This window comes from Myotis lucifugus, unplaced genomic scaffold (genome assembly GCF_000147115.1).
Source record: "Myotis lucifugus unplaced genomic scaffold, Myoluc2.0 scaffold_59, whole genome shotgun sequence".
Classification (NCBI taxonomy): domain Eukaryota; kingdom Metazoa; phylum Chordata; class Mammalia; order Chiroptera; family Vespertilionidae; genus Myotis; species Myotis lucifugus.
Window position 1 is genome coordinate 2446458 of NW_005871107.1, and position 16685 is coordinate 2463142.

General features: G+C 38.0%; 1 protein-coding gene across 1 annotated transcript in view; it reads left to right on the top strand.

Moving 5' to 3' along the window:
- Window positions 1-16685, top strand: part of FAM135A (family with sequence similarity 135 member A) — a 94135-nt gene that overhangs the window by 68400 nt on the left and 9050 nt on the right. Inside the window, 5 exon segments of the mRNA XM_023754276.1 lie at window positions 1574-1734; window positions 4536-4627; window positions 5135-5232; window positions 7104-7255; window positions 9246-9356. Coding sequence (XP_023610044.1) covers window positions 1574-1734; window positions 4536-4627; window positions 5135-5232; window positions 7104-7255; window positions 9246-9356 — 614 coding nt within the window.

The window sequence follows — 16685 nt, forward strand, 5'->3', positions numbered from 1 at the left end:
TTTTTTAATCCCCAAATTATTATGATTATACACATAATTAAAATCCAGAGTTCTTAAAGCTAGTGAAACCAGATAGGTGATAACAGCCTATTAGAGAATTATAGTATGCTAGAAAACTGAAGGTTATATCACCATCTGGGTACCTCAGCTGTTCCTGAGTCATTAATGAAAAACATGGTCTATAGGTCTTCACCTAGTGCCGTGGTCGGCAAACCGCGGCTCGCGAGCCACATGCGGCTTTTTGGCCCCTTGAGTGTGGCTCTTCCACAAAATACCACGTGCGGGCACGCACGTACAGTGCGATTGAAACTTTGTGGCCCATGCACAGAAGTCGGTATTTTGTGGAAGAGCCACACTCAAGGGGCCAAAGAGCCGCATGTGGCTCACGAGCCTCAGTTTGCCAACCATTGACCTAGTGTATCCCACTCTGTTCAGCTTCTTTGAATTTTATTTTTATCCATCTAAATGATATAATGTTAAAATAATTTTTGATGTTTGCAGCATCCAAGTTGAATAGTCATTCATTCCAAATGAATATATGTCGCCAATTATATTTAGTCACATCCCCCTCTTGGTTCTGCTCCTTCCGATTGATATGTTTAGAGAAAAATATAATAACTTAGTTTACTAAATACTATAACTACCATTCTTACTGTTACACTTCTACAACAGCTCCTTCCCTTCCATTAATGTAAGATTAAAGAAACCCTAGCCCAGCCGTGGGCAAACTACGGCCCGCGGGCCGGATCCGGCCCGTTTGAAATGAATAAAACTAAAAAAAAAAAAAAAGACCGTACCCTTTTATGTAATGCTGTTTACTTTGAATTTATATTAGTTCACACAAACACTCCATCCATGCTTTTGTTCCGGCCCTCCGGTCCAGTTTAAGAACCCATTGTGGCCCTCGAGTCAAAAAGTTTGCCCACCCCTGCCCTAGCCTGTTTGGCTCAGTGGATAGCTCTTTGGCCCAGGACGGAAGGCTTGTGGGTTTGATTCTGGCCAAGGGCACATACCTCGGGTTGCAGGCTCGATCCCAGGCTCAATCCCTGGCCCCAGTCAGGGTGCAGTCGGGGTGCGTGCTGGAGGCAACCAATCCAGGTTTCTTTCTCTCTCTGTCTCTCCCCCTCCCTTCCATTCTCTCTAAAAATCAATGGGAAAATATCCTCAGGTGAGGATTAACAAAAATTAAAAGTAAAAAAAGGAGTACAGAGGACAAGATTTGATTATAGGATAAGCATCAGATTGTCATCTTTCCAATACTTCTTCCAGCTTTTCTATGCATAAAATATAAAATTTTGTAGGAAGCATTAACTCCACTCCTCCTATATTCTTTGTTAATTTCAAGTTTAAAAGAATACCTTAAATAATTTCAGATTTAAAATAGTAGTTGTATTTGAACAGAATATATACTAAAAATAGTAAAGAAAATTACTCTCTGATTTCTAAATCATTGGTGATCCCACATATTTTGATTATTTTAAGATCAAATAATTTCTGGGCTTCCTCTTCTCTGCAATTCCATAAATTCAACAGATTGTCTTTTTGGTTCTAAACCTGAATATATTTGCTTCAGCTTCCTTCAGGCAAAAGAAGAATTGAAGCAACTTAAACTCCCTGGGTTTATGTACAGTGATGCTCCTCTGCTGGCATCCTCAGTCCCTTATTTTAGCATGGAAGAAGAGGATGGTTCTGAAGATGGAGTACATCTCATTGTCTGCGTGCATGGTTTAGATGGTATGAAGTGTCTACTGATATAACCCATAGCAACTCAATTATGTTTTATTTTCCTAATAGATCTCATTTCATTCTATTTACTCTTTGAACTGCAAAAAGGATTTTTAAATTGCTTAAGTTAATTGAATTCTAAATATATTCTAAAATAGGCATATGCTTAATTGTGCTAACTATAATATTAGATATCCTTTTAAGTAAGTTTTACATGGAACTAACATCCATGTGCCAATATTTTATTTATTTTACTGGATTTTTCTCTTCTCTCTTACTGTTTGTATTTGTTGTTGTTTTTCAGTTGTTACCTCATAGCAATCATTTTTGTCTCTCTTTGATAGTCTTCCTAGTTCCCTTTTAGCTTGATACTTTAAACCTCATGGGTACCTCAGAACTATAAAAGTCAACACCTTAAAATTAAAGATTCAGCCCAGCTGCATGGCTCAGTGGTTGAACGTTGACCTATGAACCAGGAGGGTCATGTTTCGATTCTTGGTCCGGCTTTATGCCTGGGTTGCAGGCTCGATCCCCAGTCTGGAATGTCAGGAGGTAGTCAATCGATGGTTCTCTCTAATCATTGATGTTTGTGTCTTTCTCTCCGTCTTCCTCTCTGAAATCAATAAGAATATATTGTTTAAAAAGTTAAAGATTCACTAATTAATTAGGGGTTAATTTAAATTCTAAATACCTAGCTTTAGTGCCATGGTTTTATGATGGCTATTTTGATCACTCAACAGACTTTTTTTCTTTATTAGAAATTATATTAAAAGATGACAAATATCCCTAGACCAGTGATGGCGAACCTTTTGAGCTCTGCATGTCAGCATTTTGAAAAACCCTAACTTAACTCTGGTGCCGTGTCACATATAGAAATTTTTTGATATTTGCAACCATAGTAAAACAAAGACTTATATTTTTGATATTTATTTTATATATTTAAATGCCATTTAACAAAGAAAAATCAACCAAAAAAATGAGTTCTCATGTCACCTCTGACATGCGTGTCATAGGTTCGCCATCACTGCTCTAGACTAACAGGGTATTGCTATAATTTTATTCCATAAGAACAAATTGACAAAAGATTTTATGGATTATAAAAATACTAAAGAGGATTGAGATAGTAAATTCTTTAAAAAAAGAACTCATTCTCCAGAAATAAAATACCTCCAGTACTAACCTCTTTCACCCCAGTAATAAAATTTTCAAGAATTAGCTCCCGCCCTGACCGGTTTGGCTCAGTGGATAGAGCGTCGGCCTGAGGACTGAAGGGTCCCAGGTTCGATTCCGGTCAGGGGCATGTACCTTGGTTGCAGGCACATCCCCTGTGAGGTGTGTGCAAGAGGCAGCTGATCGATGTTTCTCTCTCATCGATGTTTCTGACTCTATCCCTCTCCCTTCCTCTCTGTAAAAAAATCAATAAAATATATTAAAAAAAAAAATTAGCTCCCAAGGCTAATTCTAGTAGAATCTCTAGTATTCAAGAAAACATTATCCCTATGTTATATAAATTGTTGCAGAATAATAGAAAAAAAATATGGAACATAGTTTATTTTGTTTCTTAACATTAATCTAACCTTGTTATCAAATCTAAAAAAGGTATCACACCCATACCCGAAAAAACAGTGGATCAATATGACATTAATATACTTAATAAAACTATAGCAATATTGCAGAAAAATAATTTTTTTATTTTCTTTTAAGTATATTGTTATTGATTTCAGAGAGAAAGGGAGAGGGAGAGAGAGATAGAAACATCAGTGATGAGAATCATTGATCAGCTGCCTTCTGCACGCCCCCTACTGGGGATCAAGCCTGCAACCCGGGCATGTGCCCTTGACTAGAATCGAACCCAGTACCCTTCAGTCTGCAAGTCAACGCTCTATCCACTGAGCCAAACCAGCTAGGGCAATTAATTTTTTAAATGTCAAAAAAACCTCTAGCAAATAGGATTTAATTCCCAGAATGCAGAAACAAGTAAATATAAAGAAATTTATTAATATACTATATCAGAAAATCAAGTAAGAAACTATTGATAAAATTCAGTATTCATTCCCAGTTATTACAACTAAGCACCAAACTTGAAGCCTTAAATAGCACTAGCTTTTATAAATGTGATTAAACATATTTCCAGCCAGTGGGAAACATATACTTAGTAGTGAAACACTGGAGGTATTCCTTTTAAAGTTCAAAATAAAAGTTATCTCTGTCAGTGCATGAAATACCTAAAAGATATATATAGGAAGGGTAAAAATTCAACAATTGATAATAACATGTTCATTCCTAAGTAAACCAAAGTAAGCCACTAAACTAATTTTTAAAGATAATCATGATTTTTATATTTATTAATATTTTCTATTTCTAGATTATCTTTTAAGTTAGTAATTAAAATAAACCATCCTAGATTTTTTATATGGATTTTTATTTTCATCCATCTATGCCAGTACCATCAAAGGAAAGTCAACGGATTAAATCTACATCTAAAATAAATTCAAGGTTTATTAAATGATCATCTAGAGTAGTGATGGTACGAAATATTTCAGTCAGTCATTCACAGCTACTATAACTAGTAGTCAGTCACCCCAAGTGAGTGCTGACAGTTAAAGACACAGTCAGGTAAGAAAGTGAAAGCATCAGTATGACCAAAACTTAAGAGACAAAACGGTTGAAAGACATTGTCTGGCTAATGGAAGTCAGCTTTGAAATAAAAATTGAGGACTCTGTTTTACAGTGCACTATCTGTTTACAACTGGCACAGTCAGTCATGCCTTTTACTTTATCTTCTTTAGATGGAATTTTTTATTTTCTAGGTAACAGTGCAGATCTGCGATTAGTAAAAACTTATATTGAACTTGGACTGCCTGGGGGAAGAATTGATTTTCTTATGTCTGAGAGAAATCAGGTACAATATCACAGTATTTTCAGTGGAAGCAAATAATTTTGTACTACTTTCTACCTAAATATTTGCTTACTTCAAAATGCCTATAGTAGTAGAAATAATTTTTCTAATTTCTAAAAAATTTAACATTAATGCATATCCCCAGTAAATAAAATGATTGATAGTTCTATTTATAAGCGCTTCACATATACAGAATTTCTAGATTTACATTTCTATGCAAATATTCCATTAATGAAATAATTATAAATAATATATTAAATGCTGGTAGTGGGCTAAACAGTTAAACAACTAAATGAAGTATTATTAAGAACATTGAACCTTTTTTTCCCTAGAAAGTCACTATTTTTTGCTCATTTTAATACAATCAATATTACATTCACCAAATTATCTTAAAAAAACACTGGTATTAACCATATTTTTAGTACCTAAATTAAAAATAATATTTATATTCAGTTTTTCATGTGATTATACATATTCAGTATGTAATGTGTCTATTTTACTTTCATTTAGAATGATACTTTTGCTGATTTTGATAGCATGACTGATCGCCTTCTGGATGAGATAATACAATATATTCAGATATATAGTCTAACAGTTTCAAAAATAAGGTAACTTCTATAATATTACACAACTATTTTTATATCTCTGTGAATTATAGAAAACCTAAAAAGAATTTGTGATAGTTTTGTCATCCTACTCTGAATATAGGAGATCACAACTCTAATTGGAAGAGAAAAGAAAAACTTAAAAGATCACATATTATATGATTCTGTTTATATGACTTGTCCAAAATTTGCAAATCTATAAACAGAAGTAGATTAGTGATTGTTTAGAGCTGGGGAAGATGGGAGGTAGGGAGTTGATAGCTAAAGGTACAGCGTTTCTTTCTGGTGAAAATGTTATAAAATTTCCTGTAGTAATGGCTGCACAACTCTGAATACACTAAAAAATATTGAATTATATACTTTAAGTGGATGAATTATATGGTATGTGAATTATATCTCAAAAAAGATGTTACCAAAAAGAAAATTTTGAAGAAAAATGGATATGTATAAACAAGTAAAACAATAAAAATACTTTCAAAGTTTTATGACTCTACTTTGTGAGTTAGTTTTCTACAAGTAAGAGATGATGATCAAACCAATATGTCTCATTATTTAATCAGATATTGAGGATATACATGGGAGAGAGAAAAATATTTATTTCTTCTAGTCTATTAGGAATTAAATAAAAAGTAAAAACCTTCATTCTTCAAAAAGAACAAACTAATTATCTTCATATCCCAATTAAGTTAGAGGAAGAAGCTGGCTCTGTATACTATAGGCTTTTGTAGTTTGTTTCCAGTCTGAAGTATAGAAGTATTTTCTGGTCCACACTCAAAAGTGGGCAGTTCTTTGACTACTATCAAGGCACAGCTAAAACGTGCATTTTAGGAAAATAGATAAACAGGTTTCTACTTAAAGTTTAAAGAAAAACACAAAACAGATTTCTGTTAAAAAATGGGGAGAGATACAAGTATGTTGGGAGAAGAAATTATTTTCTCATTCTAATCCTCTTCATTTATAGATTTTTAAATACCCTTTGCTTACTAAATTTTCTACAGTGATCCTCATATTTTTTAATTCATTTACTATTTTATGAGAAAAATAATATATTTTAATTTTTTCATTCATACACAAAAGTATTCCCTCTTCAGATTAGGTTGTCAGTTATAATCACCCATTATCCAAAAGCCTGATCTAGTTGATTGAGGAATATTAGTTACTTATAACTCTCACTCCACAGCTTTAGAAAAGTCAGTTGAGGAAAGTTCGTCCTGAACTTCTCACTAGTTATATGGATAAACCAGTGTTTAGACAGCTTTCATTTCTTTTTTTGTTATTGTCCCCAGGAATTCATATATTATCTATTGTAAAATAATGCTAAGCAAAAAAGGCTCTTCTCATTTAAACTATTCCTTAATAAAGGTGAAGTACTTTATAAATATTAGTTATTTTGCTATGATTTTAGACTTATAATAGGAAAATGCACGTTCTAGCTGTGCCTTGAGAGTAGTCAAAGAACTGCCCACTTTTGAGTGTGAACCAGAAAAGTTTGTTTTAAATTATTATTTAAGAAAATAATTGTATGTGTGCCTAGGGAGGCAAAGTTATCTAGTCAATGTATTATTACTTATAAAGTGTAAGCAATTACACTTATTTCTAAGCAATTACAAACTATAAGTAACATTTTCTATATAATATATTGTTCCCATAGAGTAAGCATTTAAATTACATAATAGGAACTTTCTACTATAGTCATAACTTTTCCTTCAAAATGTAAGTTATCTCATTTCAAAGTATCAAACCATAATTTTAAAACATACTAGAAAATTTTTAACTCTTAATATTTTACATCTATGTGTAGTGATATCACCTTGATATTTGTTTTTAAAACTAATACTATGGGAGAAATGTCTTTTTTTTTTTTTCTCTTAAAGCTTTATTGGACATTCGTTGGGCAATTTAATAATCCGTTCAGTGCTTACTAGGCCAAGGTTTAAATATTACCTCCACAAACTTCATACCTTTCTATCTCTTTCTGGACCTCACCTCGGTACACTCTACAATAGCAGTGCTCTTGTTAATACAGGTAAAAAGTTTTATTGTTCAGTATAAAAATATGGCATGGGGAGAAAAGTCAAATTTAATATTTTTATGTGTTTATTTTAGAGCCAACTTGTCACATACGTGAAAATTCATGAAAAAAATTATGTAACTGTTTTTTGTTTTGTCATGCCCATGAAATTAGCTGATAAGTCATTTTAGAAAATGAATATTATATTGAGATGACATTTGTAAAAAGTAATTAGAGCATTTTTTAATTAAGCTAAATCTTTTCAGTAAATGTTTACTTTATAATTGTTCCATCAGTTAAGCAGATAACCAGTAAATGTCTATATTTAACATATAGTAAAGTTATAAAATATTTTATATAGAATGTTAACTGATTTTAACAGTGATATTATGAGGAAATAAATTCTAAAATTTTTAAAGAAATTTAAATCAAAGTTAAGAGCCCATTTTGATTAGAAAAAATATTCTCACTAATCTCATTCTTTTTTTTAAATATTTTTTTTATTGATTTCAGAGAGGAAGGGAGAGGGAGAGATAGAAACATTGATGAGAGAGAATCATTGATCAGCTGCCTCCTGCCCACCCCCTACTGGGGATCGAGCCTGCAACTGGGGCATGTGCCCTTGACCAGAATTGAACCTGGGACCCTTCAGTCTGCAGGCTGACACTCTATCCACTGAGCCAAACAGCTAGGACATCACTAATCTCATTCTTGATTTGCTTTTTATTTGGCTTTGTTTTTCCTTAGATTTTTATAAAATGGTTTTTATAATTTAGTCAATTGATTCCTATTGAGAGGATAAATTAGATTTCATTTTGTTTTTTTTTTTTTCATTGAGCCTTAAAACTATTATTTTCATTTTGTCTTTCAGTTCTTTCATTGACCAAAAATACCAAACCATTTTCTTTTGTATCTTATTTCAAATGCTGGTATTCAAAATATAGCTAGTTCTAAATTTTTTCAGTTTGAAAATTAGGACATGAGAAAAATGAAATCCATAAATAATAAAAAAAATAGAACCCAATATGAATAAGATGCAATACTTTGAATTTCTTTCTTCACTAAACTTTCCCCCACATAGGCTTTCAATGATCAGATTTAATCAATTAAGTTTTTTTTTCTTGACTTCTCCTCTTCCCTTCTGTAATATTAGAAGCACCAAAAGTAGAATTAAATATTCCACAATCTTGAAAACCAGTTCCAGAGTGATTAGGATTTCACATAAGAGAAGATACATTTAAATATGGGTAACTGGTAATATAAAGAAATACAGTTAAATATGAAAGTTAAATTATATTCAACTATTGCTAACAAACATTAACCAAGTCCTCATTCTCAGAGTTGGTCTTATATAATCAATCTGCCATAACTTAACTATAATTATCTATAGTGTAAAGACAGTACTTAGGTGTTCGGATATACTACTGTGTTTGAAGTTTTATCTCCCTCTGCTTTATAATTTGGTCAAATATATCTAAAGGTACAATTTTCCCAGATTTGTTCTTCATAGACCATTATCTGTTTTATTACTGATTAAGAAATAGCAAGCCCTGCCCAAACCAGTTTGGCTCAGTGGATAGAGCGTCGGCCTGCTGACTCAAGAGTCCCAGGTTTGATTCCGGTCAAGGGCATGTACCTTGGTTGCGGGCACATCCCCAATAGGGAGTGTGCAGGAGGCAGCTGATCGACGTTTCTCTCTCATCAATGTTTCTGACTCTCTATCCCTCTCCCTTCCTCTCTGTAAAAAATCAATAAAATATATTAAAAAAAAGAAAAGAAATAGCAAGCCCTATTTTAACCTCCATTAACCCATAGTTAACCCATATGTGGATGTGTATATATTTGTTATCACAAAATAAAAATATTTTGTAAATATATTTATTAGCCAACAGAATGCTAATTTGGAGGATGTCTCTTCTGAAATGAAATATATTAAAATTAATAACCTTGGCATATGTTACTATATATTTCTAGTTATACTCACATATCATTTATAACTCTCTAGGTCTATGGTTTATGCAGAAATGGAAAAAATCAGGTTCTCTTTTGCAATTGACATGTCGAGATCATTCAGACCCTCGCCAAACTTTCTTATACAAGCTTAGTAATAAAGCGGGTAAGTATATAGTAACAGTTTTTAAAACATCCTTTTTAAAAAAACTTTAGCAAATAAATTATCTACATGTCTTTCTGCTGATTAAAAAGTATTAGTCAATTGTAACTTCTTAGTAAATGAAATAGCAGACTCACACTTTAAAACTAAGCAGTTGATAACATGGTTTAATTTTTTCACATGATCATATTTTTTAAGAGCTGCACAGCTACATTGAAATTATCCTAAAATTTTTAGCATTTGTAATCCATACCAGTTATGTTAGTCAGTTTTTGACCGAGGCCTCTGCATATCCTAGCCCTCCTGTCCTTCTAGCTGTCCCCAACCCCAATCTTAAATCCTTGTTATAAACTGACACATATTGTTCTACTTTCCTGTTCTAAGGCTGTCAGACATTTCTGGAAAATGTCAATAACTAAACTAGTAATAGTTATTCCTTCACATTCTCACCACTGGCAAGTCTTGTTCTTCATCTCTTATTAGCTTATTATTAAATAACTAGAAGCCCGGTGCACAAAAATTTGTGCACTGGCAGGGGGAGGTCCCTCAGCCCAACCTGTGCCCTCTCACAGCCTGGGACCCCTCGGGAAATAACCACCTGCTGGCTTAGGCCCGCTACCCTGGTGGCAGATGGCACGCCCGATCCCGCGGTGTCTGCCCTGTCTCCCCCGGTTGCAGATGGCAGGCCCGGATCCCGCGCTGGGGCGGGTGGCAGCTGGGGATCTCGCTGCTGCCCGCCCCACCCCACACACCACAGGCCCAGATCCCGCAATGGGGCAGGCAGCGGCTGGGGATCTCGCTGCCACCCACCCTGCCTGCCCCGCCCCACACACCACAGGCCCGGATCCTGCAATGGGGCAGGCGGTGGCTCGGGATCACGCTGCCGCCCGCCCCACCCCACACACGGCAGGCCCGGATCCCGAGCTGGGGCGGACGGAGGCTCGGGATCGCGCTGCCGCCCGCCCTGGGCCACACACGGCAGGCCAGGATCTCGTACTGGGGTGGCCAGCGCTAGGGATCGCGCTGCCGCCAGCCCAGGTGGGAACCACCTGCTGGCTTAGGCCCGCTACCCTGGTGGCAGATGGCACGCCCGATCCCGCGGTGTCTGCCCTGTCTCCCCCGGTTGCAGATGGCAGGCCCGGATCCCGCGCTGGGGCGGGTGGCAGCTGGGGATCTCGCTGCTGCCCGCCCCACCCCACACACCACAGGCCCAGATCCCGCAATGGGGCAGGCAGCGGCTGGGGATCTCGCTGCCACCCACCCTGCCTGCCCCGCCCCACACACCACAGGCCCGGATCCTGCAATGGGGCAGGCGGTGGCTCGGGATCACGCTGCCGCCCGCCCCACCCCACACACGGCAGGCCCGGATCCCGAGCTGGGGCGGACGGAGGCTCGGGATCGCGCTGCCGCCCGCCCTGGGCCACACACGGCAGGCCAGGATCTCGTACTGGGGTGGCCAGCGGCTAGGGATCGCGCTGCCGCCAGCCCCAGGTGGGGCAGCGCAGCGGGATTTGCCTGAAGTATGCAAATTAGCCTCCATCTTTGTTGGTGGTTAATTTGCATATCGCGCTGATTAGCCAATGGGAGGCATAGCGAAGGTATGGTCAATTGCCATGTTTGTCTATTATTAGATAGGATAAATTTACTACCTTCTGTAATATTGGAAGCACATAAAGGAGAATTGAATATTCCACAATCTTAAAAACCAGTTGCAGAGTGATTAGGAACTGGTTCCCCATACATTCTTTCCACTGAAAAGGTCAGGGTTCAATTCCCAGTTAGGGTACATGCCAGGGTTGCAGGCTCAATTCCCGTAGGTGCGGGGAAGGAGGCAGCCGATTCTCTCTCATCATTGATATTTCTGTCTCTCCTCCTCCCTTCCTCTCAATAACAAATCAAATTTAAAAATCAATAAAATAAAAACAATCTCCATTTGAGGGGAACAGATTGCCTTCATCTTTATCTTCTTCAAAGAATGTTATCTTCTTTTCCTTCTGAAAGTAGAGACATAACTGAAACCTAGATAATACCCCACCCCATCCCCATTTCCCCACTACTCTTTATAGAGGAGAGGTTGGCAAATTTTTTTTCTAAAGGGCCAGATAACAAATATTTGGCTTTGTGGACCACATGATCTCTGTTGCAACTACTCGACAATACCATTGTCGCACAAAAATAGCCATAGGCAACACATAAATTAATGAGAACACCCTCCTTCTTGAAAAATTTTCCTCCCTCCAATTCTGTAACATCAGCCTCTCTTGGTTTTCTTTCATCTTGGCTCTCTGCTTCCTACACAGGCTTCTTTTCTTTCCTTTCCAGCCTCTATCACCTGCTGTTCTCACTCTGTACATTCTTTTTTGATAGCATCATTTCATATCCATCTTCACCATTGGTACTGCTCAGATATGTATCCCTAAAAGGAAAGTCCTCTGTGCTCTGCTCTAGACCTACATATCTAGCTGCCTACTGAATATACTCGCTTATATGTCATACGGTGCCTCAGATGCTTTCAGGCACCTTCTCTTTCTACTCAGATTTAATTCTCTGGATTCCACAACTACAGGAATGGCTCCATTATCATCTACCCAGACTGAAACTTAGAAGTTGTTCCAGACTCCTCTTTCTCACTCTCTCCTCACATCTATGGAGTTATCGAGCCCTGAAACATTCAGTTTTCTTAGGCTTCTCTTTCTTTTCTTTGCCACTGCTCTAGTTCAACCTTCATCACTTTTTACTTAGGTTATTGCTGTGGCCTCCATACTGGTTACCCTGCCTCCTGTATGCGCCCTTCTCACCAATCTCACTTCCTCATGAGATGAAATTATCTCCTAAAAATTAAATCAGACTATATTGCTCCTTTTTGAAAATCTTTTCACAGTACCTTGCAGCTTTTAGGATGAAGTTTAGATTCTAAGGCTTAGGGCATCAAATCCTTTATAGTCTGGTCCCTACTTATTTTAATTGCTTACTATCTTACTCTTCCCACATACACATCCTTTGCTTTAGTCATGCCACACATGTTTTATGCTTCCTTGCATTTATCCATACTTTTTCTACTACCGTTTCTTTTGATGTGTGTTTACCCTTCTTTTCAGAACTAATTATCTTCATCTGCTAAAGTTAAATTCAAGCACCACCTACTATCAAAAGCTTTTCTTGATGTTCTCTGATTTAATGCTACTCTGCTCTCAGAGTACCTAATATATCCCTTTATATCTCAAATCTTATATCTCCAAGACTTACTTCATCAGTGAATTCCAATCCTCATTTGGCCTGCTAGACATCTCTACTTACATATCAGACTAAATATGTTCAATACTGAACATACTATCTTCTTTTGCAACCTCTTTTTTCATCCTTTTTTAAGTGGTACTCTATCTTCTAAATTACTTGGTTTGAAACACCTCAGTGTCATCTTTGATTCCACTTCTTTGTGTCCCACAGCCCAAGATTGCTAATATCTCTGAATTCATATGAACATTATATATGAACCTCTTTTATCATACTCCTTATAGTTTATCTGATGTAAGTCATTTTTATATATCTTATCCTCCTTTCTTTAAATATGATCTGCTGTGACAACCCTTTCCCACCCTTCATATATACACACCTAGTATTTACTATAGTTCTTTCTAGTAGTTATTCGGTATAAATCCATTGAATCTTTTCAATATTATTTTCAGTATCCAAAAGAAGGTCAGATATTGTATGGTAAGCTGAAAATCAAATCCGTATATTGGTGACTGATAGTTCCAAGTCTGAAGTAACTTGACCTTGGCTTTTAAAATCTATCCTTTATCTTTATTCCTATCACCTATGTTCTCCATCCTGCTCTTAAAACATTTGATATGAACACTGGACAGATTTAGTAATTGAATATAGCTACTTCATTTGAGTCCTGTTTTAGCCTTTTCAGGATTCTACCTTAAATGTGTTTTTAATATGATAAAGAAATCTGGGAATGGTTATTTCATGTATTGTCTGTTATTAGAATCAATGAAAGAAACTTTTTTTTATAAGTTGAGTTTTATGATCTTGTTTCTAAAGGTACAAATCAACAATAACTTTCTTATAGTGTGCAGAAATATATGCATGATTAGTAAAACTACAAGATATTCCTATAAAATCAAATATAAAATCCTTAAGTTTAAATATAGTGTATAGTTCTCATGTGAGAAAAACTTACACTAGAGCCATTTTGTGTAGCTGTGAAGTTTTTACCACTGCTCCTAATGGGTTAGAAAATATATGAAAAACAAAACTGAATATAAATGTTTCCCAGGGTTTGTGTATTTATACTGCATTTTACAAAGTAAAATTTAATTAGCAATAGTAATAAACAGCAACATAAGAAAATAAAAACATAACTATAAAATTTTACGTCGAAAATTCTATACTCCATGGCATTCCTCATCTGAACTGATTTGTATGATCTATAATAATAAAAGCGTAATATGCTAATTAGACCAGACAGCTGAACAACCTTCCGGATGTCATTCCGGACGTCCTTAGGGATGAAGCTGCGGCAGCGGGGGCCAAGGCAGAGGTGGTTAGGGGCGATCAGGCAGGCAGGCAAGAGGATAGGGGCAATCAGACAGGCAGGCAGAGTGGTTTTGGCCCAATCCTCACAGGCTAGGCCAGAAACCGGCAGTCTGACATCCCCCGATGGGTCCTGGATTACGAGAGGGTGTAGGCTAGGCTGAGGGACCCCACCGGTGCACGAATCCGTGCACTGGGCCTTTAGTTAATGTATATTTTCATTACATGATTTCTCTTTAGAAGCTATTTCTAATTGCAGTTTTAAGTATCAACAAATATTAATTGATTTTTAAATTATAATATTATCACAGGGGTTGGAGCAAGCCTGTTTTGAGCTATGTTCTCCTCCCCCCTTTTTTGTCACCTAGAGAACTGTGAGAAATGAGTAGTCAATTCCTAGGAAATTATTACACCTGTATATCCTATATAATAAAAGGCTAATATGAAAATCGACCAAATGGCGGAATGACCAGTCGCTATGACGCGCACTGACCACCAGAGGGCAGACGCTTAAGGCAGGAGCTGCCCCCTGGTGGTCAGTGCGCTCCCACAGGGGGAGTGGTGCTCAACCAGAAGCTGGGCTCATGGCTGGCAAGCGCAGCGGCGGTGGCGGGAGCCTCTCCTGCCTCTGTGGCAGTCGGACATCCACCGAGGGCTCCCAGATTGCAAGAGGGTGAAGGCCGGACTGAGGGACCCCCCCTCCCTGGTTGAACAAATTTCGTGCACTGGGCCTCTAGTATACATATAATTACTTTGTTCACAATGTAGAAATATATGGGTTCACATCAGAAACATAAGTAAAACAGGAAAGCATAGAACAATGTTTACATAATCATTTTAAGTAACCAAAATGCGATTATTAGGTGTTTTTAAACAAAAAGTCCTAATGGTGATTTTTCTTTTATGGTTTCACTCTGTGAAAGGTACAAATTCTTAGATGCCCTCATCCAATTATTGCTTCTATTTCTTCTGACGGCTAATTTCCTCCTCTTTTGAGAAAGATGCCTAATTTCCTCCTCTTGTCTGAAGCAAAATCTAGCCTTCCACCTTCTTTTCTCTTTTTATTTAAGCAAAGCCTCCCCTGTGGGTCTTCCTTTTGAAAGTCTTTTTCTCTACTATTCATTATTTTAAAATTAAGGAAACATTTAAAAGCCTAAAATAATTTTTATGATTCCTAAAACATGTTTTTAAAATCACTTTATTAAGTGTGAATTGCCTTTTTTGTTTTGTGGACACAATAGATCTGTAAAGAACTAAAGAAATATTACTTTTAAGAGGGAATTATCTTTTGGGATTAAGGCATTACAATTATAAACATTCATTAGATTTTTATAGCAACTTTTGACCAAAATACCTATAGCATTCTACAAATGGCTGATAGACTATATAGTTCATATAGTATAGTTATGGTTTATTAGCATCTCAGCATTGAATATCTAGGGAAAGAAAAAGATGAAGGAACTAGAGCAATGGGGAAGGTAAAACGTTTATTATATATAGACTAGTGGCCCAGTGCATGAAATTCGTGCATGGGAAGGAGGGTTCCCTCAACCCAGGCTGCACCCTCTCCAATCAGGGACCCCTTGGGGGATGTCCGACTGCCGGTTTAGGCCCGATTCTTGTAGGATCGGGCCTAAACCGGCAGCCGGACATCCCTCTCACAATCTGGGACCACTGGCTCCTAACCATTCATCTGCCTGCCGGCCTGATTGCCCCTAACTGCCTCTGCCTCAACCCCCACCACCATGGCTTTGTCTGGAAGGAAGTCGGACATCCGGAAGATGGCCGGTTGACCTGGTCTAATTAGCATATTATCCTTTTAGTAGTATAGATAGATTATGTAGGATAGGATTGCTTAAATGGGCATGGGGGGAGCCTTTTTTAGCAGGAGGAGATGCTCTTGGCAGACAAAAATAAATAATCCCTATATCTGGACTGATAGCCAGCCATATGCACTATACTGCCAAAGCAGTCATTAAAAAATTGAACTGCTTTCTTACACCTTACACCAAACAGCTGTTGCTCTTAAAACCCCTCCTCAGCCCCCACCTTAGGTTCTGCCTTCGCAGTTCACCCAGATTAGGTTCTGATTGGTCGGTTTCGATGCCAGTCAGCGTCCAAAGCTCCACCTCCTAGGCAGCCATTGGCTCCTGTCACTTCAGCCAGATTTGGTTCTGATTGGTTGGTTTCTATGCCAGTCAGCATCTCTGGGCCTGATCAAAGAGGCAGGGCTGATCAGCAGCCCCCACGGAGGCCGGGAGAGAAACAGAGGCGCGACTGCTGGCGAAGCCCGGAGAGAAAGAGAGAGGCAACGGCCGATCAACAGCTGCCACTGAGGCTGCAGATCAGACCCTGCTTCTGTCTTCAGGCCTCTCTCCAGGCCTGATCCGCAGCCCCCTCGGCAGTCAGTGCTGGGTCGCCATAGCAACCCAGCATTGACTTCTGTGTTCCGTCGAGACTTGGTCCTTGTGCATGTTACGAACCCTAGCTCTTTATATATATACTAGTGGCCTGGTGCACGAAATTCGTGCATGGGGGTGTGTGTCCCTTAGCCTGGCCTCCACCCTCTCCAATCTGGGACTCCTCAGGGGATGTCCAACTGCCGGCATTTGGACATTCCTCTCGCAATCCAGGACTGCTGGCTCCTAACCGCTCACCTACCTGCCTGCCTGATCACTCCTAACCACTCTGCCTGCCGGCCTGATCAACTCCAACTGCCCCCCCTTCTGGCCTGAGCACCCCTAGCTGCCCACCCCTGCTGGACTGATTGCCCCCAACTACCCTCCCCTG